At 34.8% G+C, this 15,678-nt stretch overlaps 1 protein-coding gene across 1 annotated transcript in view; it reads left to right on the forward strand.

Moving 5' to 3' along the window:
• The window catches only part of LOC121408088 (DDB1- and CUL4-associated factor 11-like), a 28,737-nt gene continuing 13,059 nt past the window's right edge, over window positions 1-15,678 (forward strand). Inside the window, exons 1-9 of the mRNA XM_041599427.1 lie at window positions 1-253; window positions 2,072-2,157; window positions 2,625-2,656; window positions 3,130-3,222; window positions 4,547-4,611; window positions 6,142-6,345; window positions 8,017-8,060; window positions 8,941-9,067; window positions 11,394-11,451. Of these exons, the coding sequence (XP_041455361.1) occupies window positions 159-253; window positions 2,072-2,157; window positions 2,625-2,656; window positions 3,130-3,222; window positions 4,547-4,611; window positions 6,142-6,345; window positions 8,017-8,060; window positions 8,941-9,067; window positions 11,394-11,451 (804 nt within the window). The 5' untranslated portion in view covers window positions 1-158. The remainder of the gene's footprint in view (window positions 254-2,071; window positions 2,158-2,624; window positions 2,657-3,129; window positions 3,223-4,546; window positions 4,612-6,141; window positions 6,346-8,016; window positions 8,061-8,940; window positions 9,068-11,393; window positions 11,452-15,678) is intronic.

Below are 15,678 nucleotides of genomic sequence, written 5' to 3' on the forward strand. Positions count from 1 at the left end.
TTAACTTTAGCGATCGATTGCGTATATCGTAAACATGTCTTGTGGTTGGCTGTCGTTTTCTGGTGGACGTTATTTTGCAACTCGTACTTTCTACGAAGTGAGATTGGTTTTGCCATTTTAGGATCTCCATTAATTTTGCAGATGAAAGGAAACAGTTGATGGGTTCGAGAGAATCTTCACATGTAGCAGAAAGGAGAACCATGGCTGATGAATCCGAAGATTATTCGGCAGTGCTTGCTTACCTGCTCAGAAGGTAGGAGGGGGGGGGGGGGGGGGACTCAGCTAGCTCCGGAGCCCAGGCAATGTTAATTACACAGCTCCAAAATATATTTCCCGAAACGAGCTCCAGCAATGTTTACACAGCTCCAAAATATATTTCCCGAAACTGAATCCCAAATTTCCTGAAATTCAAAGATAATTCCTGGAATTTTCAGTTTGATTTTATTTTTAAACAAAAATCGGGCAATAATAATATACAGCGAGCCGGAGCCTGGCCTGTTTCACAAAGATTTAAGTATGACTTAGTTTTTGGCCTAGAGTCGTACTTAAATACCAAGTTGCGTACAGTATGAAAGGCTTGACCGCATTGGACATTGGTCAGATCGTCTCAAGAGGACACGCACTAATGCGTATCTGTCAATATCTTGTACGCGTCGGCATTTTAAGTGTGACTTCAGTCATACTTAAATCTTTGTGAAACACCCCCCAGGTGCATGGCCAAAATCAAGGGATTTAGCATTTCTTTTTATTCATGCCCTCTTTCAAATTGGGAACAAAAATTTTGAACTACGTATGGTGGTAAATAAATCATTTATTTAAATATAACCTGATAATTAATAGTTATGTTAATTGAAATTTTCAGATTTCCCGAAATTTCCTGAAATTTTTTCATTTCTTGAACCATTCCTGGAAAAAGTCAAGATTTCCTGAAATTTCCAGAATTTCGGGAAGAGTGGAAACACTGAGCCCAGGAGTCAGGACTCCGTGTAATATAGTCGCCGGGGGGGGGGGGGGCTGCTACCCACCCGTGTCCTAAAATCCCAGAAATGCACCCTAAACGGCGTAACTACATTAACGAAATTTGCAACCCTGATCTGGCGTAACCCTTAAAAATAGCCACCCTATTGGCCTTAAGTGTACCTCGAGCGAAGTTCGTGCAGGCTCCACTCCACTTCACTATCGCTACACTACACTCCACCTACCCGAACTTTGAGACGGTGAACTCGATCTGATATTCCGAGTGACAAAGCTGTGATTTTATGGAGGGAAAATGTAAAATTCATGCAAGATAAAGATCTTTAAAAACAAAACTAATATTCTTACTTTGCACAAAGTTTCACTTGTTTTCCATGCTTCTATCAGTCTCAAAATTGGTGATTTAGAGCCAACATGAAGTTCCTCACACGTATCAATAATTTGCTGCCGATTTCAAAACATTGCATGCGCGAGGGTCCGAGCTCGGACCTCATATATAATTAGTCATTTTAGGAAAAATAAAGGTACTGTATTTGAGTCTAAAAACCTTTTAATTATTTACACGATGGTAATACCCATAATATATAAGAAAATATATTTTGGGACCATTTTTACCCTGTTCGTGAAATTGGAACAGCTTATGACATGTGACCTCATGGATCTAGTCATTGAACCATCAAAGAGTAATCAAGTATCACTGATCGTCTTGCCTGAGTCTTAGGTCACATGGCCATGTGAAAAGATCATTCAGGGTCAATGAACCTAGTACCAGTATTTTATGAATTTTTTGTGAATGATTATTTTATGGTCGTTTTCAAAGTTAGCACTGCTGCTTTATTGAATCGCTTAATGCAGCTGAGACTACCAGATGCTCTCCACTTGTTTTGTAATTCAGCAAATGGGTGAACCTGTAAAAGAATTATGAAACTATTATAAAATGGCTGAAAAATAAAGCAATATAGGACGTTTCTACGTCATACCACTTTTGCTTTCACATTTTTTATGGGAGTGGGATTGAAAAAAAGAGTTCTTTTTATTATTTTTTTAGTAATCATAATTTGCATTTTTTCTTTATTTTATTTTCTTCTTCTGTTAGTGGTCAGATCCGACTGCTCTCTCCCCATTCTGCTGGTTTTCTAGACGATAGTGATGATGATGATTATATTGAATGTTGTCCTGAAAGTAAGTATTATTGATGTCTCAAATCTGTTAGATTAACTTGCAGAGGGGAAGTTTGTGTATGCACATTATAAATGAGAACATGTAACCCAAAACAATTGTATATCAAAGAACTAGGAATGGAGATATCATAATTTGATGAAATTTATATACAGGGATTACAAAAAAAAGTTTGACAAATTGACACTAGTCAATGAAATTCACAATTCTCTACTCATATATTGAAAAGTGATAGGATGTGAAAGTCAATTTAGAGCTACATGTAGATTGCTTTCAGGGAGTGGATAAAATGCATCTTTTGTCAAATTGGGTGTAATTTCAATAGAAATATATGGTTCTGATTGTGGTGGTACATTAGTGTTGGTAGGAGTAGTTTGAAGTAGTACATGTAGTATTCTGTAGTCTTAGTAGGAGTAGTAGTCCTCTCTTCAATCTCATAACCAAGAACAAATTGTATCTTCAAATTCCAGGCGATCCTTCACCTGACACAAGCAAGATTGATGTAAGTTTATAAGTTTGCAACATTATATTCTGTAAAGTATATATGAGAAATGTATTGCCTTCACCTGTCATTCTGTCATTAATGTTTCAATGTTTCACAGGTTACATATCTTTTACTTTGATCATGGGGGGGGGGGGTTAAGAGAGATATACGTATATCATTACTCAATCACGTACAGTGTATATAAGAGAGGTGTCTAAGTGATTTTGTCAGTGTTAATAATATGTAATGCGCCAAAACCACTCGGCAGAGTGCCCAAGGCGCAGTGAAAGAAATAAAGAGAAAAGTACAAATATGATAGTAATAGATTTTAAAATTCTATTTTATAATGTTATATTTCTTTTTCTTTATTCCTTCCTCTTTTTATTTTTCACATTTTAAATGTGTATTACATAAATGGTCTGAAATTCATGAACACAGAATCCTTAGTAAATTGGTCAATCTTAATTTCTTGCATATGATTCTAATTGTAGACGAGTGATTTGAAACAGGAGATGCTGATTCAAGCAGGCATTACCCATAATGCATCACTCCCAACATCTCATGTCACGCAGATGCTTCACAAGGTACGTTCTGTCTGCTCACCGTCAAAGCAAGAGGGATTAAGGATTACCCTTCAATATTGTATCAAATCATTTTACTTTGATAGAACTATCTGAATCCGTAATGTAATGATTTCCATGAAATCAGCTTCTAAATTATGTGCTCACTAGCTTTGCACATGGAAAAATAAAACAAAGCAAAACAACAAAACAAAACTGGCACAGGTCAGACCTTGTACCTAGTGTAATGACAGCCTGGGTTTATATGGACAAAGTGCAATGTGTGTAGAGTCTATCAAAGCAAGGATAGTTTGTTTACTTATTGCTGCCAGAGAAACTGCAAGTCATCTAAGATGCCCCATGGAGGATTAAAGCCACTCAGATTATTATTTGCTTTGCAAAGTGGACTGTCATGTTGTCAAATTTGTCTATTTTCATTCTAGTTTGTTTGTCTTTATTGCACAAAAATAATTTTGTGTAACTGGTCGATTTGAAGCAACAAAGTAAAAGTAATACTTATATGTTAGATTACAACTAATACATGGTTACCTGGTAATAACAAATGCTATACATGTTGGGGGTATGTGTTGAATTGCCATCATAACTAAAAGTTTATGGATCTAGTTCATGAAACCTGGACATAAGAGCAATCAAGTATCACCAAACATCCTGTGCAAGTTTCAGGCCACATGACCAAGGTCAAAGGTAATGCAGGGTCAATGAACTTTGCCCATGTTGGGAGAATTTGTTGAATTGCCATCATAACTTTGCAAGTTTATGGATCTAGTCCATGAAACTTGGATGTAAGAGCAATCAAGTATCAGCAAACATCATGTGCAAGTTTCAGATCACATGACTAAGGTCAAAGGTCAGTTAGGATCAACAAACTTTGGCCATGGTGGAGGTATTTGCTGAATTGCAATCATAACTTTGAAAGTTTAAAGATCTAGTTCATGAAACTTATACTTAAGAGTAATCAAGTATCATTGAATGTCCTGCATGAGATTCAGGTCACATGGCCATGGACAAAAGTCATTTAGGGTCAATGAACCTATTTTTTTATAATCATATGATTTTCTTTTTAATAACTATTAAATAGTTGTTTTTCAAAGTCAGCACTGCTGCTACATTGAATGGAATAATGCAGGCGAGACTGCCAGTGGCGCTCCACTTGTTATGCAATGGGACCTTGAACATCATTTCAGGGGATAGCTTAGTTTTTTATTTTGCCATATTTGTCTGAGGCTCAATGATTTTATGACATATATATATATCTATATTGCAAATAATCAAATTGACATTGCAGATGGTAGACTTTTTATTTTTTTTAAATTTTCATTATTAACAGAGGCAACTTGGAAACTGTTGCAGGAAAGGATTTACCCATAATGACCGCTCTCAGGTTGGGGCAGTGTAAGTATTGCTTAGTAAATTCTGATAATTTGTTCTGAGAACGAAGATTATATTTAACATTTTGTTAATGCTGTTGTTTTTATTCTCAGGAATTCTATCGATATTGAGGTCCGACAGTCAAAGGTGAAGTCGCCACCTTCCACTTTTCTTGCTTGACCGATATCTCCATTTTCCGCTTTACAGGCGGGCGTATTATGTGCTCACCTTAGCAACACTCTTGTTATAAGAACAGATATGTGTCAGTTATGTGTTTCACAAGATCTACATTGCCAAATGTGTTTCCTAAAAGAAATGATAAAGTTGTTATAATATGGTGTGGAACCTGGCAGATAATAGTATTTTACAGCAAATACCACACAATTCTTTGAGCTTGGTGTTATGCGCCTGTAATCCAAGCTTCATTGGGGAAATTACAAATTGATGCAGAGGTTCACATTCAAGCCCTGGTCACGCCTTTTGGATGGTGACGCTCAAGGTCGGTCCCAGACGTAGCTAATCATATATCCGATTGATAAACGTCTGTTCAAAACTCAAACATATGCTCTGAAATCTGTAGTCCAGTCTACTTGCATTAATGATATTATCATGATTGTAGCCTTTATAGGCATCACTGAGAAGACAAGACAATATGATCTGATATGAAAATGATACAGCTTTATTAGGTGATGATGTAGCTTGAAGGAATGCAGTGGCTATATTTTTACTAGTTGGAAATTTACCTTTGTGAATCATGAGTGAAATCAAAATGCTCAAAGGAATGATATTGAGCCTTAAACTACATTATGTTTAATACAATTTGGGTACTATTATCTGACAAATTTGGCACCTAGCTCTTATACAATTAGATTAAACAAAGCCAATTGTAATGCAAGATACGGATGTGCACTTACTTCCATTCATAAACACAAGGCAGAAATCCAGACCTTTTATCTTCACTACCATGACTACAATATGGTAAGGGTTCAGACTGTGTAGGGGAGGTGCAGCACAGGGGAGGGGGCTTTTTATTATTTTGCAGCCATTCATATTTTGTTTTCTTTTATTATAATCAAAGGGTGGCTTCTATGTTTATTTTTTTGTTGGATTGGCAGGGACGATGAGTCTAATAAAGATTAAGCCTTCAAACTATAATTGTAGTGGTGTCTAACCAGGAACATTGACAAGCTATTCATATTACTTGCTGCAAATTGTGGTAATGCTCACCATCAACTCCATGGCCTGTCTTGGAATGCACTTATTATATGAGAAATATACATGATTTAGATAAGTTTAAGACTTCCCTAAACAAGTATCTGTTTAACTTGTAATGAAATTCAGTGCCCAACACCCTTTACTTACTTTCTAATTTCTTTCCTTTGTTTCTTCCAAGTGCATAGGGACATGCGTTGCTATGTGTTATGCACTATAAAAGAACTGAATATTATTATTATTAACATCCATCATCATCTTATTCATCAATTTATTTAGATGAATGTAGAGGAGATCAAATTTTTTAGTGATTTATTGTTGAATGTGTTTATTTTAATACAGTTTTCTACCAAATCACCAGCGAACTGTTGCTCACTTTCCTGCAAAGGTTTTCTGTGGAACATATTCTATGGATGGTTCTGTCTTCTTATCAGCTTGTCAAGATCAGGTTATTAGGATATATGATGTCAAGAATGGATACTTTAAGAAATTTAAAGAAATCAGAGCTAGAGATGTAGGATGGAGCGTTCTAGATACAGCCTTCAGGTGAGTGAGGTTTTATTTCTATGTTACAAAAATAAGAAAGATATTGTTTTTTTGCAGTAATGATGATGTTGTTGGCAGGGTTGGTGGATTTAAATCATGTTCATCATAAATCATGATTTAAATCACTTCCATTTAAACATGTGTTAATGATTTACAATTTTTGTTGTTGTGGCAGTATTATTTCATTACTCAAAAGAGAAATACTTCATCAACTTTATATCATCCAAACATGAATAAATCCTTTATATCTACTCAACACAATTTAAATCAAGTCAATAGAATCAGGTTAATCTTGCAAAACCAAAGATGTACATGTAGCCTGTTAACACTTAGACCCCAACTCCACTTGCAAAATACAAAAAATTTTCCCTGTGAAAATTTTCTTTGATGATACTTTGATAGTAAAAAATACATGTAATTTCTTTTTTCTGTATGTCACAATCCAAAAGTGTTTTTAGATAGCAGTTTTTAAGAAAATGTAAGAGTAAATAAATGGTTATTGGCAGTTCTTCTATTTTGATCATTCACATGAACTATTTTTGCCACGTGTCAAATGGAAGATTAATATTTTATCACAATTTGCAAACTGAAAACAAAAACAGCTTTTAACACAACATTAGAAAATAGTTAATTAAGCACCAATAAGTATCAGTTATAATTAATGTCAGATTGAAAAAATACTCCTTTTGTAATGTACATGAAGTCTTGCTGCAGTTTGTATCCTTTGATTCAAAAGTAATCAAACTCAGTATGTGTATGCTTCTTAGGTATCACATGAATTTGGGGTAATAAAAATATCACAATAACGGTTACAGTCCGTAATTCTGAAGGTTCGTAATTCTGAAACACGTAAATTGCCTATACCTTGATGTTCGTTTATCCAAAGGTTCATTAATCCGAAAATAAATGAGGTTCGTAATTCCAAAGTTTTGTTAACAAAAAACTAAATCTGTGGCAAAGCCGAGAAAACAGGAAGGGCAAGCGTGGGGGGAAGGGGGTGGTGGAAACACTGTTGCTGTTCAGTTGTTATGAGGATGGGAAGGCAGGGATGGCGGAATGTATTTTTGATGGGGGAGGAAGCCTAAAAGGCACTTATATGTCAGAGGTCATTTAGGGAACTTCGGGCAATGTTGGGGTTTTTGTTGAATTTCTTTTGTAACTTTGAAAGTTTATAGAGCTAGTTCATCAAACCTTGACAGAAGATTAATAAAAGTGTCTCTGAAAATCCTGTGCGAGTTTCAGGTTACATAACCAAGGTCAAAGGTCATTTAGGGTCAATGAACTGTGGGTATGTTTGGGGTATTTGTTGAATTACCATTGTAACTTTGAAAGTTTATGGAGCTAGTTCAAAAAAACCTGGACAGAAGAGTAATCAAGTATTACTGAACATCCTGTGCGAGTTTCAGATCACATGACCAAGATCAAAGGTCATTTAAGGTCAACAAACTTTGGCCAAGTTTGGGGTAATTGTTTAATTACCATCATAACTTTGAAAGTTTATATATGTAGTTGAACTTCTATTCAACTTCTTGGTTTGTGTGTAAGCCTCTCTCAAATATAGCTCTCCTCTGCAATTTTGAATTACATTTTTGGTGATTTTATGAACTAGTGAAACCATGAATGTCTATTGATTTTGAATACATTATTATTTTCATCGTCTTTATTCTACAGTCCTGATGGCAACTACCTCATATATTCTAGCTGGTCTGATTGTGGTAATTATCACTAGTATTCATTTATCCTTTATTTACTTTATATGCCTCATCTCACATACACCAGTCAGTTTTCAGTCCTATACTATGTTTGATTTCGCCTCTGTTATTTGGTTTGGTTTGTTGGTTTGTTTACAGGTTGCCAGTGAATAGAAAACAATATTGCCCGTAACCCTTAAAAGCCCCCCCCCCCCCCGCATCGATGTAAACTATTTTTTTTTACGGTTGAAGAATTAATGTTCTATTTGATGATTTATTTTTCTTTGGAGTTTTGCGCACCTTTGGATACCAAATTTGCATGCCCCTCATACATTTACATAGTAACTTAGTAAGGACATATTTTCACATGGCATGTTAAAAAAAAATATTTTGCACTTGTTTGTGTATAAAGTAAATTGGGACAGGAATGAATATTTGAGATAGTGTTTTGTTATTCGATCCAGTTTTGTTATTCGATCCAGTGTAGTTGATGATGTCATTTGTGGATAGAATTTTTTTTCATAACAAATAATACTTGCAGTGACAGTGGGTCAACTGGTCAATTGATTAAAAATATGTTACAGAAAAAAGCCATATCTTTGATGAATGTGACCAACACTTTGTTGGTACAAAGTGGCACCCTGACAGTTTTTGTGTACCAGTATATTTCATTCCAAAGTCTGTGTTTATTTTGTGTACAGTTTAAATTACAATGTGACTTTTCAGGGATATGTTTTTACTGTTGTATTTATTAGTTTTATGTTTTGCCTTTTTTGTTTTATTATGGATATTATTGGTAAAGTTTTCCAAGATTTTTTAAGATTGTCAGTTTGGCTGGTCTATCTTGAATAATAAAAAGCCCCTTTGAAATTAAAATATATGCTTGTGTATTTTTTATGTTTAGTACACCTATGTAACATCTATGGTGATTACGATACACACACTGCCCTCAACCTGCATCCATCAACAGAGGGCCATTTCTGTGCCTTCTCTGTCCAGTTTTCTAATGATAATAAAGAGATATTGGCTGGGTGAGTCCCTAAGCTTTCATTATATTATATCATTAATATTTCATTCATACCAAGAAAACTGACTCCAAACTGATGGACGGTATGTGATTGGTTATAATGTAATAGCTTTTGTCAGTTTGAACGATATGCTGATGTGACTGGGTTGTGAACTAAGATTAGATTCACACATAAAACATTATCAAGTAATCAGAAATGGTGATTAACACAAGGTTATCCTCAAAATGATGCTTTTTGTTCAATTGTTGAATTTGGGGAAACTCTACGTTGCCAAAGAAGGGTAACCAAATTTGTTCATGTGTTCCAATGAAAAATGGCCATAATGATAAGTGAAATAGTAACTATGTGTCAACTACTTTTCTACCTTGAGACCGCTTTTGTTTGTAATCAGTCTTCTGTAAATAATAATGGTTATAATTTACAGCATAGGGTCATGCGTCATGAGGTCGCCCCCTTTTGCGTTACATGGTGATTTTTGCTTTCGCGACACACTTTCAACTTAAAAAACATTTATCTGACAAAGTATACACCCTATGATAGCAAAAGTATACATTTTCTGAAAGGAAATTGCACAAGGAATCCAAATCTGCACTCAAAAATGGCATTAGGTGTAAGGCAACAGTTTGACATGGACTTGAATAGGGAAATTCTGATATTTTTATTAATCTCATGGTTTTTGTCATAAAATTTTGTGTAGTCCCCCTATGACAAAAATAATGCTATATTATGACAGAACACATTCAGACCTTTCTAACCATATATAATTGTGTAGGGTTCATGTTCAATTAATGATCTGAAAATTGACCCCGACTTTAGCCAAAAAAAATCATGCGTTTCAGGAATCGTATACTATATATCAGGTGTTATAATGCTTGCAATACCATCATTTGTTTGGTTTTCTTTGCCTTGTACATCAGAATTTTTAAGTTATTAACATTTTAAAAGGAATTGATGGTACATGTAGGTACATAAACAATTCAAAGGAAAAGTAACAATTGAAATGTAAGTTACACAATTTGCTTACCAAGGCTCTTATTACAATGATCTGCCAAGTGATGATGACATGCAAGAGACAATGTCTATACAATGTAGGTTCAGCAGTAAAGACTGAAACAAGTTTGCAGATGCTGTACATGTATGTACAAACATACATAAATTTATATGACTACTGCAGCTTCATGAAAGAAGTTTCTAAAGTGCAATTGCACACATTATATCCACATAGTCTGCGTTTGATAGTTTAAAGCCATGGTGGGTTTTGATGAGTTCAAAGCTAAAATATAGTATGCAGTCCTTTGGTATGATAGAATTTGAGGTAGGTTATGTCCATTTGACCATTTCACACAGACACTCTTTGTTCAATAATGTCAGTGTGTGTATTTAGTGAAATATGTATACATGAATGTGTAATAAGACATCAGTGAAGATGTACAAACTTGGTGCTTTTAAGAAAATAATGCTAAACCTTCTAAAATTCGTAACACATTTTTTGGATGTTTGAAGGTCATTGACCTTTGTCAGTTAATAATTTGGATGATTTGCCTTAATACTGAGCAGTATTTTCATCCCCTCAGAATTGTAATTGATGCAAGTTTTGTGCTAACAATAACTGTCATTCAAATATGTGTCAATCTGGAAGAAATGTCAAAATTAAGACATTGCAAATTTATCAGATTTTTATGTTTCAACCTTATCACACAGGTCTATGACATGGCCAAACCTACTTTTCAATCATTAGACAGTAAAGTAGAGTATGTTAGCTTTAATTTGATACCAAGTTTGTAGGTTTAGGCCAAGTTTTGACAAAAATATTGATGTTTTCCCAAAAATTGCACCAAAAATTGCATTTTCCCATTGACTTTGTACAGGCGGCGCCGCTTCCGGGTGCGCCGCTTCCGGCACCACCCCTCATCACCTCTGATGTCCTGACTTTTGAGAGCTATAACTCAAGTTCTATAAAGTCTACAGCAATGAAACTTTCCAGGCTATTGCCTTATTAATTCAGCTTTAAAATGATACTAAATTTGTTGGAATAGCCTCTATGGTTTTGAAAATAATTAAGAATTACTATAGCACGAAGCCAAAATGTGTAACAGCACCACCCTTTTTGGGGGGCGAGCTCATGACGCATGACCATATATGATGTATTTCTTTTTTAAGAAATCAAATAGAATGAAAGAAAGAGAATAATTATTATTTTGAAAGGACATCTATTTGACAAATGATCAGAAAATAAAGCAAACTTCTATTTCCTACAAATGTTTACTCCCTGACTGTACTTTGGATCACAACATCAGTATCTGTAATTCCTTTAAATTTCTGCCCACAGAGCCAATGATGGTTGTTTATACATCTATGACAGAGAAAAGAATGATAGAACATTGAGGGTAAGTTATATATTCTATTACTTTCTATCCCGGAATATACATTTAGTTAGTAAACTGTAACCCTTAAAGTTTCAAGAATACTTGTGATGAAAATGACAAAATCCTAAATGGGGATTGTCTTGAATTTTGAATAGCTATTGTAGTTAGACTTGTAATTGGTTGCAATAAGAGGACAGAGGTCACATGATATGACACACTTAATACATGTAACTCTGCAACCATGATTGTAGATGCACTAAAGGGACCTACATTGTTATGGTGCAGTTGGAGATCATGTGGTAAGGTCAAAGGTCATTTCAGGTAAAACGTAAGAATTTACCTGCAAGACCCTCATAACAGATAACTTTGCAATCGTGTCTCACTTTTCAACCAAAATTGGGTTGTAGCTGCACTAAGAGGACCTGCATGTTACAGTGTCGTCAGAGGTCATGTGATATGGTTAAGGGTCATTTGGGTCAAATGCTCAAAGTGTTTCCTGCAAGAATCTTTTATGACAGATAATTTTGCAACCATCATGGAGTTTTCAACTTAACTTTGATAATAATAGTAATAATAATAATGATAATGCTAACATTTATAGGGCGCTTTATACAGGCATTTCAAAGTGCACAGGTGGGGTGACTAAAGTAAACAATTAAACCATTAAAAAAAAACATTCTGGTGTTGAAAAAAGAGATGAGGAATTTTTTTAGCTCATCCGGCCTGAAGGGCCAAATGAGCTTATGCTCTGGCGTCCGTCATCTGTCCACATTTTCAAAATGCTTCTTCATCGTCATTTCAAGTCTGATTTCAATTCAGTTTGCTTTATATGATAGCACTAGCATAAATCTAGCAACATCCATGGCTTAGCCAGGTTTATTTTTACACTAGCGATCTCAACCCGGACTATCACTTTTAGCACTGCATTTGCTTGGCTAATCCTGCTATTTGCAGGGCCAAATAATCTCATACTATAGGTGGGTTTGGCCCACTTTGCAAAAACGCTGTGTAAAAACAAAGTGGGCTAAGGGTAATTCCGTACAAAAAGGTGTGGCTAAATGGCAATTTAGCCCCACCTATAGTACAGGGTTAAGGAAATTTTTGCGTTTGTAAAAACCATATAAGTGGAGCTGCATGTTATGGTGTCGTCAAAATTCATGTGTTAAAGTTTACATGCAAGACTATCTTATGACAAGTACCTCTGCATATGTTGTAATGGCAACCAAACTCGGGTGATAGATGCACTTGGGGTGCATTCATGTTATGCCTTGTTGATAAGGTTAACTCGAAAGTCATTTCAGGTCAAACGTTTAAAGTTTGCCTTTTAGACTCTCTTATGACAAGTAACTTTAAAAAAAAACATCACTCACTTTTCAACTTAGCTGGGGTTGTATGGACCTAGGGACCTGCATGTGCTGGTGCTGTTGGACCTTATGTCATAAAGTCTTAGGTTATTTGATTTCATATGTTAGTGTTTTTCAACATGTTGAATTTTTATACGCCCGTCTTGACGGGACGTATCATGGTATCACGCTCGGTGTCCGTCTGTCCGTTCACTTTTCCTTGTAAAAGGGATAACTTGAGTTTAAAGGACAAGTCCACCCTAACAAAAACTTGGTTTGAATAAAAAGAGAAAAATTCAACAAGCATAACACTGAAAATTTCATCAAAATCGGATGTAAAATAAGAAAGTTATGGCATTTCAAATTTTCAACAAAATAGTTATATGAACGAGCCAGTTACCTTCAAATGAGAGAGTTGATGACATCACTCACTCACTATTTCTTTTGTATTGTATTATATGAACTATGAAATATTGTTATTTTCTCGTCATTGTCATGTGAAATGAAGTTTCATTCCTCCCTGAACACTTGGAATACCATTATTTTAACAATTTGTGCTTCAGGCGAGGAGGTCCTAATCGTCAAATTCGTAAAAATTGAAATATTGTATAATTCAAACAATAAAAAACAAAAGAAATAGTGAGTGGGTGACATCATCGACTCTCTCATTTGGATGTAACTGGTCGTTCAGGTAACTATTTTGTTGGAAATAAGCGAAACTTTGAAATGTCATAACTTTCTTATTTTACATCCGATTTTGATGAAATTTTCAGCATTGTGCTTGTTTGATTTTTCTCTATTGATTCAAATCAACATTTTTCTGAGGTGGACTTGACCTTTAACTTAACCTAGGCTCGTATAATTTGGTTTGTATGATAATAGCATGATACACAGGAAGCCTTTTTATTTTGAGGTCAAAAGGTCAAGGTCACAGTGACGTATTTTCATCGTACCCTTCGGCAGTCCATGTAAACGCGAATACTTCAGTTTAACTTAACCTAAGCTCATATAATTTGGTGTGTATGATACTAGCATAGATCCCAGGAAGCCTATTGATTTTGAGGTTAAAAGGTCAAAGGTCAAGGTCACAGTGACGTATTTTCATGGTACCTTTCTGCAGTCCTTGTAAACGCGATAACTTCAGTTGAACTTAACCTAGGCTCGTATAATTTAGTGTGTATGATACTAGCATGGATCCCAGGAAGCCTATTGATTTTGAGGTCCAAAGGTCAAGGTCACAGTGACATATTTTCATCGTACCCTTCAACGTTCTCGCCAGTGTAGAACACACGCGTCACATGCGACACACGCAAATTCCACAAGCTCCTGGTGCATCACGCGCAAAAAGTGAGCGACACGGGCAAAAAAAAAAATTATAAAAAGTGAGGGAAAATCATCGAAAATAATTGTTGCATCATTCATCATCAATCCTAAAAAATAAAGAATGTTTCAGAATCATTTCGGCAACAGACAAACTACGATCTTATCACTTGACCGGATAATATCCATGCATAGACACTGGCGCATTTCCACTTCCAGCCGGCTAGCCAGCCACCCACCCAGCCACGCTAGCTTTGCCAGCCCGCTGGCGCGGGTAGCTAGCTGAGCCAGAGCCGGACCTGCACGCAATGTTTGGAACTGAATTGTCCGCGATGCGACGTAACTTTTCATTTTTACATGATACCGTATTCTGATAACTTTCAAGAAATTTTGATTTTAAAATGAATTGTTCCATATAATTTTCCTGGTAATTACTTGCTAAGTATATTCTTAACGTTCATTCTCAATTTCTGCTGTCATGTAACAACGAAATAATTGTTGAAATTCTTGGATGTATGAACTGTAATAGGCTTGGCCGGCCAGCGACGTGCGTATGGCAAGCTATTTTAACATTTTCTGATATAAAAAATTATTAGATTTATTGATATCAAGAATTAATTTCTTGAATTCATTTCTTGATATCAAGAACTCATTTCTTGATATCATAAAACGATTTCTTGATATCAAGAAATTAATTCTTGATACCAAAAAACATTTATTTTTATATCAAGAATTAATTTCTAACTTGATATCAAGAATTCATTACTGATTAATAATCAGAATGATTTTTTGCAATAAATTGACGATCGAATTCAGAAATGAATTCTTGATATCAAAGATTCATTTCTTGTGATATCAAGAATACATTTCTTGATATAAAAAAATTATTTCTGGATATTAAGAATTCATTTCTTTAAAAAAATCAGATTGATTTTTTGCAATACATTGACGCTCGAAATCAGAAATGAAAATGAATTCTTGATATCAAGAATTGATTCCTGAATAAATATCAGAATGATTTTCTTGATATCAAGAATTCATTTCTTGATATCAAGAATTAATTTCTGAATAAAAATCAGAATTATTTCTTGCAATATATTGATGCACGAAATCAGAAATGAAAATGAAGACCTTGATATCAAGAATTAATTTCTTGATATCTTGATATCAATAATTCATTTGTGAATAAAAATCAGAATGATTTCTTGCAATATATTGATGCATGCACAAAATCAGAAATAAAAATGAAGATCTTGATATCAAGAATTAACTTCTTGATATCAAGAATTTTTGATTGAAAATCAGAATGATTTCTTGCAATACATTGACCCTCGAAATCAGAAATGAATTCTTAATATCAAGAAATTAATACTTGACATCAAGAAATTAATTCTTGATATTAGAAAATGTGAATGAATGTTAAAACGGTTTGCGATATACATGTGGATGATTTTGTGAAAGGAAAAAAGCGAGATCCCGGGAGTGAGATGTTAATGTTATTTGTATGACAGCTAATTGCTGGATTCACCATTTATTTTTCATTCTTTCATCTAAAACAGACTATAATTTCTTGTATTGTTTTTCA

This window comes from Lytechinus variegatus, chromosome 2, assembly GCF_018143015.1.
Source record: "Lytechinus variegatus isolate NC3 chromosome 2, Lvar_3.0, whole genome shotgun sequence".
NCBI lineage: Eukaryota > Metazoa > Echinodermata > Echinoidea > Temnopleuroida > Toxopneustidae > Lytechinus > Lytechinus variegatus.